The sequence below is a fragment of the Lampetra fluviatilis genome, chromosome 7 (assembly GCF_964198595.1).
Source record: "Lampetra fluviatilis chromosome 7, kcLamFluv1.1, whole genome shotgun sequence".
Taxonomy (NCBI): Eukaryota; Metazoa; Chordata; class Hyperoartia; order Petromyzontiformes; family Petromyzontidae; genus Lampetra; species Lampetra fluviatilis.
The window spans coordinates 109,713-123,706 of record NC_136281.1 but is presented as its reverse complement, the minus strand read 5'-3'; the positions used below and the strand labels follow the sequence as shown (position 1 = coordinate 123,706).

Below are 13,994 nucleotides of genomic sequence, written 5' to 3'. Positions count from 1 at the left end.
AGAAAATGATGGTGCTGCAAAGACTACAGTTATCATTATCACATTACAATGTGCAATTCACAGCATGGGTCTCCATGTGCAAGTTGTATAGTGCTGTTATCGTAGTGACTCTTTTGTAAATGAGATTCAAATCGCATCATTATTGTGAGCCCTGGTCTATACAAGTGCCACTTTGTTCTGTTATTTTAAATGTTGAATACATTTTTTCAAGTTATATGATATTAGTCCAGTAATTAGTTTATATCATTTCCGAAATACCTAATGTGGACCTGTTTCATTAAAACTTAGCAATCCAAAGTAAGCTGTGAACACATTTTTCAGGTGGATATGCTGTGGTTAGATTGCTCACCTCACAATGTGAGTTTAAATCCTCATGCCTGGTTGACTTGACCCATCATTCCTGCAAAATGAATAATACTGATTATCACTTTGTGACAAATGCTACCAGTAGTTATCCAAAGGATGAACTTTCCCCTTTCATCATCTCAGGGCCACCAATGCAGACGAGCACACTCCCATTTTTCTTTTGGACAATGTTAATAAAAATAATCAGATTGCCCTGATACAGTGATTAGCACAATGTGCTACGAGCCCGGTTTATTTGCGTTCAGTTCCCGGCTACAGCTGTCAGTGGTGAGTGATAACTGAACTGGTCCCTTCACCAAACCGATTGGCACGGTTGGCTACGTACGTTGCGAAAGAAGTTCAACATGCACACATGGTGTAGAATAGACAAACAACCTCAATGCCCACTGTATGTGGGGGGACCCTCCCAAATGATCGGATTATGCAACTTAAAACATACCAAATGCAGGATTATGTTATGGGATTACATTACTTTTAAAATATCAAGTATCTGAAAGACCTCCCCCTAATGCTGGCTGTGGTCCCTGCGTGTGTTCAGGCCAGGCTGGAGGTGCACAAGTTTGGGCTCACGGGCTACAGTCGCGAGCGGCAGCGCGAGTGTGAGCGCGCGCGCGCCATTCGCCTGGGCGCAAAGGTAGGGCTACAAGCTCGTGCAGAGACACAACGACACAAACCCCCCATTCAGTCTTGATGAACTTTCGGGGGCAAGTGCTGTTAGCACCTAAGAAGGGCTGGCACAGGACAAGAGGGGTTTGTGCGACCGGTATTATACCCAGCCGCCTCTGTCTCCCCATTGCTGATGTTTACGGACCGCATCAGGTACTCACTTAAGACCAAGTCGACTTCGGTGAAGCCCTGAACCATTTCAGATATTCCTCTTTCACACGCGCACACACAGTTGTTCCAAATTTCTGGCTAGCTTCATTACCTTCCTCCATTGGTTGCATTTGCCTCTCCCTTGCATCAATGCTCTGCACCCTGCACTTTGGCACATACATCACTTGCCACCGATGTGAACTGTTACCAGTAATCGAGCTCAGGTCACCAGGCTTGTAACGCAGTGCGCCAACCACCCGTGCCGCCATTCCCCACCTACAAAAGCGCACACAACGCTCCTGTATAAATTAGCATACAATCGCAATTCACCACTAAGTGGTGGTGATATGACAATGCCGCTTGTGCACTTTGAGGCCACGTGAAGTGTTGAAGGGCCACTGGCAGCAGGCTATGGAACAAGGAGAATTGTCTGCCCCTCATGGTGACTGAAACCAGAACCAGCCCACCAGACCACCTGTATACCACAGAGGTCCAAGTGATATCGGTCCAACCCCTGAGAAATGAAAGCCTCTGTTCTACAGTGACTGTTCGAACATGCCACGTGGCCAACCTCAGTGTTTTCCTGCTGTTTATTGAAAACCCCCATGTACCATGAACACTTGGATATTGCCCTTCAGGATGCAGAAACTTTCAAACACAAAGCATCAGGTTACTAGATCCAAACTCCTGTGCGGAGCACCAGGCATCCGAAGCAAGGACGTGTTCATGTGTACCTGGTATCTGGACTTGGCAGGTCCACGAGCGAGCTTTGTTTTTTTTACCTAATATAAATTACGAGGTGAGCGAGTGCCCATAGAGCATCCAGGCCTCAATATACGCTGCCTTCCATTATTGTGATGGACAGTGCCCTGCAGGGCAGTGTGGACAATGAGTGATGTGAAATGAGATCCTGTCTGAATGGAGTTCATACGTACTCAGCATATATACACACACAAAATTACAGAATCGAATAAAATGTTGCCATTTGTGCTAGCATTAAGTGTGTGATAATTATAATTCAGTCCTTTGTCAGTTCACTGCTGAACGAATGCTTCCCAATGCCATGTTGGTCGTGGAGGTGTTCTTCTACTAAACGTCACCATGCTCTTTGGTTCTTTCGGTAAAGTCACGTGGGTAAAACATTTTTTTTATAGATCATGACGTTTCGATAGCCACACAACCGTCTTCAGGTGGGAGTGAGAAACAGGCTGCTGAAGCAAATCTTTATATATAGAGCCAGGAGGGGGAGAGGGGGGGTTGCAGCTTCGGGCAAGAGGGTGGGGCTGGAGCTTGTGCTGAGGAGGTGGCCATTGTGAGAGATTAGCATGTCAATGTGTATTGACGGTATATCAGCCACTAAGGGGATAGAGTGCGCAGCAGGAGACACAGACAGACAGAGAGAGACAGAGAGAGACACACACACAGAGAGACACATAGAGAGACACACCTAGAGGGACACACAGAGAGAGACCCACGCAGAGACACACAGAGGGAGAAACACAGAAAAACACACCCACACACAGAGAGAGAGACACACAAACCGAGGGAAACAACAACAACTACCGACATTTGCCACTAAGTGGCGGTGACGTCACCACGATGCTTGTGCCAGATCATGTGCACCTTGAGGCCACGTGAAGTGTTGAACGTCCGCTGGCAGGAGGTCACGGGGCAGACCCAGGTGCCACGGGTCGACTGACTGAGATGACCGAGATGACTGGCTGATGCACCACCTGTGCCCTCTACTGTGCCAACTTGCTGTGCTTTAGCCACCCGGCGCTCCGCTCGTTGTTGTGAGCGTCGCTCCTCCGCCCTCTGTTGTTGGAGGGCGACTGCCTCCAACTGCCCAGTAGCGTCCTTCACGAGCCTCCTCCACAGAGGCCGATCTTGACACCGCTGGTACCAGTCATCGGCAAGTCCACTCAGCTCCACATCCTCCTGTACCACATCACTCCATCTCTTCTCTAGCCCGTGCCGCGCCCGTTTAGCCCCCTTGATCTGGCCGAACAAAAGCTGTTTAGGCATGCGGTGATTGGGCATGCGGGCTCCATGGCCCAGCCACCGCAACCTTGCCTGCTGGAGGTGCTCACCGATGGGACTTTGTCCAGATTTTTCGAGGATTTGTGAGCTCCTCACACAATCCAGCCTGGTTAAATCCGGGATTGATCATAGGCAGGCCAGCCTAAATGTTTCTAACCGGCGAAGATGTTCCATTAGGGGGCTCCACGCTTCGCAAGCGTAGAAAAGGGAGGGAATGACTAGCTTTACTACCCGGCTTCGTCCGGGACTTGGATTCACCACGGCCAGCCGCCTTTGTCTCCCCAGTGGCGATGTTGACATACCACACCACTTACTCGTTTGAGGCTGAGTTGACCTAGGGGAGGCCCAGGACCGGTTCAAATAATCGTCACCGGCCGTGAGCGGGAATCGAACTCGGGCCGCCGAGTTCATGGCGCAGCGCGCGAATTGCTACGCAGTCGCTGCCCCCCCCCCCACCCCCCAGATGCGTTACGTCATTTATTGACGGCCCCAGACGATGGTTGCGGCTGTAACCTCGCTCGCGAGCTACTGCTGCTGCTGACGTGTGTGTGTATGCAGCCTATCGCATAGGATTGCCTAGCGCCGACTGACCGGCTGATAGACTTAGCACTAGCGTTATATTATAAAAATAGATCTTCAGTTGACGTCCGAAAGTCAATATCAGTTTCGGCCGAAACCGAAACCAGACCAAAAGTTAAAAATTGACTTTTGGCCGAAACCGAAAGTATGCCGAAAGTGACCATTTACCAACTTTCGGCGCCGAAACCGAAACCGAATTTCGGTCGGCCTCTAATAACATCCTTCAAATTATTGCTCAATTTGTACCCATCTTCTCGGTTGAAGTTATGTCTGTGTTTATATATCTGGATGGCTTCATGAACAAAGCTTTAATGGTAGCCCGAAGGTTTGCAGCGTAGCTTGGTCTCGGAAAAAACAATGTCGTGTGAGCCCACCGCGTTCAAGCAGTGATCAGCCACGGCAGATGTATTGGTTCTGCCGTGTTTCAAATCTGCCTTGTTTTCGCGAACACGGTCCGAGACATGTCGTTTAGTTTCCCCAGTGTAACTGCTACCGCAGACACAACTTAGTTTGTAGACACCAGGGTATCATAATACAATGGCCACCTCCTCAGCACAAGTTCCAGCCCCCACCCTCTTGCCCGATGCGGCAACCCCCCTCCCCCCTCCCCCCTCCTGGTTCTATATATAAGGACTTGTTTCAGCAGCCTGTTTCTCACTCCCACCTGAAGACGATTGCTTGTGTGGCGATCGAAATGTTGTGATCTATTATTATTTTTTCTTTCTACCTACGTGACTTTACTGAAAGAACCAAAGAGTATGGATTCCTGCAGTCGCGAAAGCTTCAAATCAAGATCGTTACCATGCTGGCCAGTGCAGGTTGGTGAAGGGGGGCCAAAGACCAGTTCAGCTATTAATCGCCACTGATGTTAGTCATGGCCAGGAGTCAAACTCTGTTTGCCCACCATAGCGCAGTGTATTAACCACTGCACAACCGCTCCACCCCAAGTGTGTGCCGTTTCGCATGTAGGCAGGTGTCTGTCGGTGACTGCACGCGCATCTCCATGTTTCATATTTGCTTGAACACTTTCATTCATTAAGATTTTCCGCACTTGTGCATGTGCAGCCACCCAAGCCTGAGTATATCAACTACAAGGAGCTCCTGAACCGGAAGCGACAGCAGAAGGAGGAGGCGGAGAAAAGGCACAGAGAAGTATGATGACAGATGTACCCAACAAATATATTGATACAAAATTCCAGTGCCCCACTTTAGCCTTCGAGGCCACAGCCAGCCCAGCAAACGAGAGGATAATGTACCCACCACCATATCTAGTCATTCGTATTTTACCAGTGCTGATTTTTAAACACTGTACCCGTTAGTAAAGGTTGAATCAACCTAAAAGAAGCCCAGTAAATATTTGTATACTGTTTGCTGATGTCCATGGCCAGGAATTGAGTCAAGTGACTGTCAGCCTAGTGTCGTGTGAAAGTTGCATTCACTGCTCCCCACACAAATAATAAGACACATACACACTGCATCAAGCATAATGCAATGTTTATATTGTGCCGAACAATCCAACATCCAGACATTGCTCTTGTTCCCTGACTGCGTGTAGGAGGCGGAGAGTGGGGTATTCAATAAGAAGAAGAAAGGGAGAAGACATGTGGAGAGGTGAAGACCCAACATACATGACTGCCCTGCCACAGTACACCCCAAACCAAGTAAAAACACAGTCTCATTGGACTATAGCTCTCCAAACTACACTCGGCATGCCCCAATGTGTTTGTCTTTGGATGCCCACCATCTGAATAAATGTGTAGTATGGTCAAAGGTGAGACAGGAGTTTGGGAAGTCCTAGGATAGGGCTTTGGGAGGTTTGGCTACAAGTTGATTGTCTGGTATTGGTCACTCATACATGTTGGTGTCAAAGTGCAATTGTTTGTTCTGAGACAGTGGTGGTATTGAACAGGACAGTGGTAGGAGCAAGTCTTTTCCTCTGTTCGTGGTCATTTGATCGACTGTGGAAGAATGATGAGCAATGATGAGTTGAGAACCTGATTGGGATGAAATTTGTTCTTGCAACCTATTGATTGCTAGTAGAGTGATGTAACCATTGGACGACCACAAGCCCTAACTTACCATGACATGGTACTTTGATCGACCCGGAAATAATGTAGGGTGAGTTTAACAGGATTTTAACTTATGACCTTCAATTTACGAGTTGAGCACAACACACCAATCTAGAGCAGCTTCTGCGCCACAACTACATTTACTCTGGTAAATGTAGTTTTGGGGCGATAACTAGGTAGTAAATTTCGATTTAAAGCTTTCGTGACTACAGGGATTCATCTTCTTGGTTCTTTCAGTAAAGTCACGTAGAAGGGAAATAATAATATAATAAAAATTAAACATAATACAATAAAATTCTCACGACGTTTTGGCCACAACGCAAGCAGCCGTCAGGTGAAGAACAGGGCTGTCGGAAAGACAGCGTCCGAATGAACACCACCAAGCTTGGCAGCGTATATTTACGCTTGGTTAGAGGAGGAGAGCGCCTTGACAAAGGAATTTACATAGAGGAATTTTGCATATTTATGGAAAATGCAGATATGGGATTAGTCACTACTTGTGGAATGTGTAGGTGGTGGGGGGGGTCTCAAAGTCATATTATGCTCGTGTATTATGTAGGATTAGCAGTAGTAAAGGGAGGAAGTAAGATTAGCAGTAATAAAGGTAGGGACATTTTCATAGAAAGGAGCTGCAGCACCCAAAACCACCACGTAAAAAACTAAAATATAAACTACGTAAATATCAATATACTCAATATACTCTCCAATAAGCTGAGCTACTAACAGTAAGTCATACATTACACTTCTATGTCGCAAAAAATATAATATGCCTCCAGCTAAACTTTTTCCTACATCACACGGATATACCCCGTACTATACACTGCCATAGACAAACCCAACATTAAATTATACACTGCGTTACTATACACCACCTTAGACTATACATTGTAATATTACACTATGTATTATTCTACACACCCTACTGTATACCACACTGCTGTATATTCACTATACAATTACGATGCTAGATATTACCTTATACATTGTATTAAACATTACACTTTTATACTATTTATTATTATACAATCTGCTATACACTATACCATTGACTGTCGCGTGAAAGGTACTAAGAGGAAGCAACTAAATATGTCAATGGGAGAGTGGCGAAAAGAGACTTGCAGAGCGGAGCAAAGACTACATTCCCTGAGGAGAATACAAAAGATATATAGTCAATGCCAGCGAGTGCACTGCGGTCTGAAAGTCACCGTAAACGTGAACACAATCAGTTAAGATCCGAAATGGTTTTTCACGTCCTTCCAATGATTGCTGAGCCAGAATCCATCTTCTCAGTTGAAATTGTCTCTGTGTTTGTATATGTGGATCGCCTCATGAACGAATCTCTCATGGGAGCCGGATGGCTTGCAGAGAACCTCTGTCTTGGAGAAGTCGATGTCATGTGAGCCCACTGAATTATAACAGTGATCTGCCACGGCTGAGGTGTTCGTCCTACCGTGTTTCAGGTCTGCTTTATGTTCACGGATGCGGTCCGAGACATGTCGTTTGGTTTCTCCAATGTAACTGCTACCACAGAGGCAACTTAGTTTGTAGAGGTACGTGGATGACACTTTGGTCATCTGGCCACATGGCCGGCCTGCTCTAGACCAATTCCTCGACCACATCAATTCCATACACCCAGCCATCAGATTCACCATGGAAGTCGAAAAATATGGCAAGCTACCCATCTGGATGTCCTGATGGTTAAATGAGCCACTGTCTACAGGAAAGCTACCCATGCGGATGCTTACCTGAAACCGGATTGCCACCACCATCCATCCCAGAAGAATTCCCTCATCAAGACTCTACACCATAGAGCCCAATGCATCTCCGACCAGGAACACATTGCCAGTGAACTCAAGCACGTACACCAAGCTCTCAAGGCTAATGGTTACTCCGACTACACAATCCGCAAAGCCATCACTCCAACCATCAAGAACAATCCTCTTGAGGAGCCATTCAAAACCATCACCTTACCCTACATTGCGGGGGTCACAAAAAAGATCTCCAAAATCCTGAATAAACACAAGATCCAGGTCCGATTCAACACAGTACATAAAATCCGTGATCTGGTCCTGTCTGTAAAAGATGTGGTTCCAGCCATACAGTACCCTGGCGTCTACAAACTAAGTTGCCTCTGTGGTAGCAGTTACATTGGAGAAACCAAACCACATGTCTCGGACCGCATCCGTGTACGTAAAGCAGACCTGAAACGGTAGGACGAACACCTCAGCCGTGGCAGATCACTGTTATAATTCAGTGGGCTCACATGACATTGACTTATCCAAGACAGAGGTTCTCTTCAAGCCATCTGGCTACAATGTAATGTTTAATATAATGTATAAGGTAATATCTAGTATCGTAATTGTATAGTGAATATACAGCAGTGTGGTATACAGTAGGGTGTGTAGAATAATACATAGTGTAATATTACAATGTATAGTCTAAGGTATGTCGTTTGGTTTCTCCAATGTGGTGTATAGTAACGTAGTGTATAAATTAATGTTGGGTTTGTCTATGGCAGTGTATAGTACGGGGTATATCCATGTGATGTAAGAAAAAGTTTAGCTGGAGGAATATCATATTTTTTGCGACATAGAAGTGTAATGTATGACTTACTGTTAGTAGCTCAGCTTATTGGAGAGTATATGGATATTGATGTAGTTTATATTTGAGTTTTTTACGTGGTGGTTTGCCTGCTGTAGCTCCTTACTATAAAAATGTCCCTCTCTTTATTACTGCTAATCTTACTTCCTCCCTTTAGTACTGCTAATCCTACATAATACACAAACATAATATGACTTTGAGACCCCCCCCCCCACTACCTACACATTCCACAAGTAGTGACTAATCCCATATCTGCATTTTCCATAAATATGCTATATACCTCTGATTTGTAAATTCCTTTGTCAAGGCGCTCTCCTCTAACCAAGCTTAAATATGCACTGCCAAGCTTGGTGGTGTTCATTCGGACTCTTGTCTTTCCGACAGCCCTGTTCTTCATCTGAGGGACGGCTGCTTCCGTTGTGGCCGAAACGTCGTGAGAATTTTATTTTATTATGTTTAATATTTATTATTTTATTATTTCCCTTGTACGTGACTTTACCGAAAGAACCAAGAAGATGAACTAGGTAGTACCAGCAGGGAGATGACCCTGGTATGTTTGGTGTGTGCACAGCAAGCGGGGGTGGCACGACGACCTTGGGGTGGAGGGCATGCCTGGCCGCTTCCGTGGAGGTGCGCTGCTGCTGAGCAAGGAGGACATCCGTCGCATCCAGACTGGCCGCTCTTAGCACAGCCATCGCTTTCCTCTGCACCCCAGGACCACCTGAGTCTCTAGCTCTGAACTCTAAAGCTATGCAGGGTGGAGTGTGGCTAATGCCTATGTAATAAAGGTCATTGAGGCGACTTCTGGAATCCGTCTTTTATTCAACTTGTATTACAGCTTTCCTTCACGCTGCTGATAGGCAGCGTGAGAGGGATACATAGAGAGAGATGCACCACCACGTGGCAACCCGGAGCCCCGCTCCCGCGTGGCCCCCTTCCTCTGTTCGTTCCCGTTCTGACCCCGTGTCGTTCGTCTCCACCCCTATTTAATACCCGGGTCACGTGATACGTTTCCACCAATCCTGGTTAGCCTCCATGGAATATTCCAGGCTCCCTTGTAAGCTCCCGGGACCACGCCCCTGACTCATCTCCCCATTGGCTATGGCCAAAGCCAGCAGAACCAATCCTTACAGCTGTCACCTTGCCATTACGTCAGTGCCATACCCCTAGGCTTCCCCCCCATTGGCTGTAAACCAGGACCAGCAGAGCCAATCATCATGACGAGTTGTGATACATCAGTGAGCCGGATATATCCTCACATTACACCTAGATGGAAGTGGTGCTCAATTTATGAACCCCGGATGGAAGATGCGTCAAATTGACCTCTCACCAGGATTGTGTGATGCAGTTGCCGCATGGATGACGCGATGAGAAAACTAAATATTACTACATTCGCAACTTTCTCAATGCGAAGCAGGTGCTCTGCCGCAGCACTGCCTGGCCGAAATACACTGGCAAACAGAATGGTGCCTGTTCTCCGGACTTGACAAAACCCACCGTTTTTTATTAACTCAATTTCACTGAGCTGTACTGATTACTATTTGTTCTACAACAGCAGCCAGTTGTCATTAGTATGTAGACATTTGAGAAATTGCTTTAAATGCTTTTTGGTATTTAAATTGTCAACAGGGTTTATTTGTTTAACGTGGGTCTATCGAACTGCTGTCTTAATTGAGCTACAAAATAGCAGTGACAATATTTGCATGACATGTGCTTGTGTGTAATTTCCATAAAAATGCAGCTTGTGAAGTTTTCACTTCACTAAGTAATTTCCTCACAAACAACTCCAGTCAATTCATTTTTAATAGTTACACTTAGCCTGGAAAAATACAGCAGCATACAACATTCAATGTGCAACAAAATAATTTGTATCAAAGTACTCATTGCATTTTAAAAAACAAGCAATGATGAAAATTTACTTTCATTGCAGCAGAATATACTTTTTTTTAAATTAGTTTTTATATTAATATTTTATGATAACGCACCACTAACACGTTCATCATGACACTATAACGTGGTCAAACTAGCTGAGAATGTGCCATACATAATTTCACATTTACCGTGCTGAGAAAAAAAATGTCAGACATGTCGAGTGCAGAAGTTTTCTTTTAACGGATGTATAAGTTGATTTTCTCGGGTCTGTTGAACAATGACTGCATGAAACAAAATATACAGTCGACTCGATTATCCATGCTAATGTAATGCGAGCAAGGATTGAGGGGGGGCGGAGTCTGGGTCACGTGAGGAGAGGGAGGAGTTAGGATCACGTGGGGGAGAGGATTTAGGGAGAGAACCGGAAGGGGTTTGGGGAGTTGAGACGGAGTGAAACGGGAGGAGGCCACGCTGGGCAGTACGGGGAGAGTGGCGCGGTCGCCACGCGGTGGGACACGGCACCATCAGCCATCGGTGTCAGGACGCAGAGGGCTAGAGGGCGGTGGGAGGCTAGCTGCAGAGCGGAGCAGCAGCAGTGAAGCTGTAGAGCGGAGCAGCGGTGTGGCTGCAGGGCGGAGCAGCAGTGAGGCTGCAGAACGAGCAGCAGAGTGGCTGTGGAGTGATCGTCGGGAGAGACGCGGGCCTGAGCGAGGACGCCGTGTTTTGGAGATTCTACGAACCCAAATAAAGGACAACGGAGATCGACATTGAGAAAGAGTCCTTTATTACACTAATGACAGGCAGGATGGCCGCAGATAATTCAAAATTGTGGATAATCAAAAAATATTAATTTCCCGCGGATCTCTATGCCAAAAACCACATCGATATAAATAATGTTTAAGTTAAAATTGAGAACGAATACTGATGATCGGTGGATCTGCACGTGCTCGGTGATGACACTTTCCTGCTCCCGCGCAGAAGACTCGGCCCACTAAGTGGATGGCAGAGCGACGCCAATCAATGTCAATCAAACTCCGCCCACTGTTGTAAAGCTATGCAACTACTGTACTGTAGAGGCGGGCACGTTGATTTCTGATTCACTGGGGTACATGTTTGTTTGGTATAAGCACGTGACTTGTAATAAACATTTCCAAGAATGACTTTAACTTGTTATTATTCATTTGGGCTTAAGGGACAATTCATGAGTTATCATTTTTTGTTAAAATCTCATGTGCGTGGTTAATTTGCAAATGGGATAAACCGCACACGGATAATCAATACTGTCTATAAAAAAAACCTCACCAGCTTCATAACAACCTCGTAAGTTGGGTAACATTTCAGTATTTGGCTTTTCTATACGGTTTTCTGTAATCGGTGATAATTGTGAATATTTTTGTGATACAGCAATCCCTCGCCAACTGTGGAGGTTAGATTCCTGAAACCCCCTGTGGTTAAAACCGTAGTTGGCAAGACTAAAGGCTTATGAAAAATAGGGGGTGAGGTTCCGGGGTCGCGGTTAACACTAATAGAAGCCTAACTACGCATCTTATGCATTCAGTAAACATGAGAAATATGTACAGTACTCTAAAACATGAACAAAAATTACTTAAATATTAATAGTGAACAAAAATACTTGGAATTGCCGTTAATATTGATACCTCCTTTGGAAATATAGCTGCCAATGGGGTCCAGCTCCTGCTGGGTTCCGGGTCTTGAGGACCCGGGGCGCTTCGGACCGACGTTTCTTCCTCCAAGGGAGCTCCTCTGGGGGTCTTTCCGGATACCTTAGAGCGTAGACTGTATCCCACCACTGCCACCAGTGTAAAGAAACTCCTTTGAGACATCCATTTTCGTAGATGTAGCGCTTTATTTCCCTTAATGTATTTACAGTTCTGAGTGTAACAACTGCCACATTCGTAATTGCTATGGTTATCTTCAGTCCCCATGGTTTCCACTAAGTTGGTTCTCAAACAATCAGCCCCAAAGTCCACCTTGGTCATCGATTCGTCCCCAAGCAAACGCCCCGATCCCGGGCCTTGCTCCCCCCTATATCCTCTCTCGGCCCCACCCCTATCAGACGTTGCCCCCCCCCCAACTTTACGATAACGTGTCCTTTATTTAATATTGATTACAGCTACCTGTTTCCAATTATCTCAACGTGTGCCTTCTAGCACTTTCTCTGTACAGTCCCCTACATCAGTATTACTACAAAATTACTACACATTATATTAAAATTCAGTGAGTACATGTGTAATAAAGGACTCCTTCACACTCCGTTGTTCTCCGTGTCCTTTATTGGGTTCTTCCACGCACCCGCTGTTCCTCGCTCCAGCCTCGCCTTCCGCGCGTCCGTGCGCCCTGCGCACCCTCCCCTGTGGCTCTCGCCCACGCCGTCACCTGGCTCCCTTCCGTGTGCTCTCCCTCACCCGGCCCGGCCACACCGCCCTTCGGGTACTCCGCACACGCTCCCTTCTGTGTCTCTCTCCGTGCGATTCCGCACGCTCCCCTGTCTGGCTGCCCCCACGCTCGCTGCCTTCCTGTGGGCGCCTATCCCTTCTCGAGCACGTGGCAATGGCGCCACGGCTCCTTCCACCCTCCTGCGTGGATCCCTCTTTGGTTCTGTCTCTCCTCCCCCCTTCTCCTTCCGGCCCTCCTCTTATATTCACCTCTCCCACGTGACCCAACTCCACCTTCCATCCTGCCTCCGCCCCCCCGTTCACCCCGCTCCCATTGGAGCGAGGTGAGCAGTGGCCCCTCCCACACGCTCTCACTACACCGGCGCGTGTGAGCGGCGCGGAGGCCGGCAACCACCCTGTCCTTGCTCGCATTACACATGTGTAGTGTGAGTTTTCACGAGGGTGGAGACGAACGTTTGGAGGCAACACGTTTATTAACAATGGCGACGATACAGTGCGTAGCGAACCCTTACAACTTGAAGGGGTTACGGCCCCTTCACCCGCTGCCTAAGGAGGTACCGCCTCCGGACTGACGTGCCCTACTACTGGGGCTACGGTCTCTGGGCCCTCTGGCGAGGGGTGACCTAGAGGGGAGGCTGTTCTGACCTGACCCAGCCAAGGTACGGGTCCCGACCACTGGCCTGCATGGTCCCAGCCCTTACAAGGAAGGATGTCGGGTCAGGTGAGTTCGAGAGTCCTAGCTAGCTGAGCTTGTCTTCAACTGGCTAGCTGGTCTTGAGTCTTCCACTCGCTCCCGAGCCTTCCAGAGGTCCGGCTTTTATACAGCTCTGGAGACGTGCCCGCCCTCGGCCACGCCTTCCAGAGAGTTCTAAGGGAGGTCCCGGGGGATCCCAGCACATCCCACAGCCCCCCTTTGTCTCAGAGCTGGGGAATCTAGCGGCCCCTATGGCGGTCCACTCGCTCACTCACTCAACCATTTGCTCACACACTAACCACTCACTCAACCACTCACTCAGCCACTCACGCAACCTCTCACTCTCTCAACCACTAACTCACTCAACCACTCACTCAGGCATTTAGTCACTCAGCCACTCATTCAACCACTCACTCCACCACTCACTCTGCCACTCACTCACTCAGCCACTCACTCAGCCACTCACTTAGCCACTCACTCATGCAACCTCTCACTCTCTCAATCACTTACTCAACCACTCACTCAGCCACTCATTCACTC

The 13,994-nt window shown here is 47.3% G+C and overlaps 1 protein-coding gene across 2 annotated transcripts in view; it reads left to right on the top strand.

Annotated features, from left to right (window-relative positions):
• FSAF1 (40S small subunit processome assembly factor 1) overlaps positions 1-11,521 on the top strand; it is a 47,936-nt gene extending 36,415 nt beyond the window's left edge. Inside the window, exons 5-8 of one of the 2 annotated variants that reach the window (XM_078858045.1) lie at positions 905-1,000; positions 4,867-4,953; positions 5,357-5,412; positions 9,043-11,521. In XM_078858045.1, coding sequence (XP_078714171.1) covers positions 905-1,000; positions 4,867-4,953; positions 5,357-5,412; positions 9,043-9,157 — 354 coding nt within the window. In that variant the 3' untranslated portion in view covers positions 9,158-11,521. Of the gene's footprint in view, positions 1-904; positions 1,001-4,866; positions 4,954-5,356; positions 5,463-9,042 lie in introns of both variants that reach the window. The other variant, XM_078858046.1, reaches the window with a different exon arrangement.
• The last annotated feature ends 2,473 nt before the right edge of the window (positions 11,522-13,994 follow it).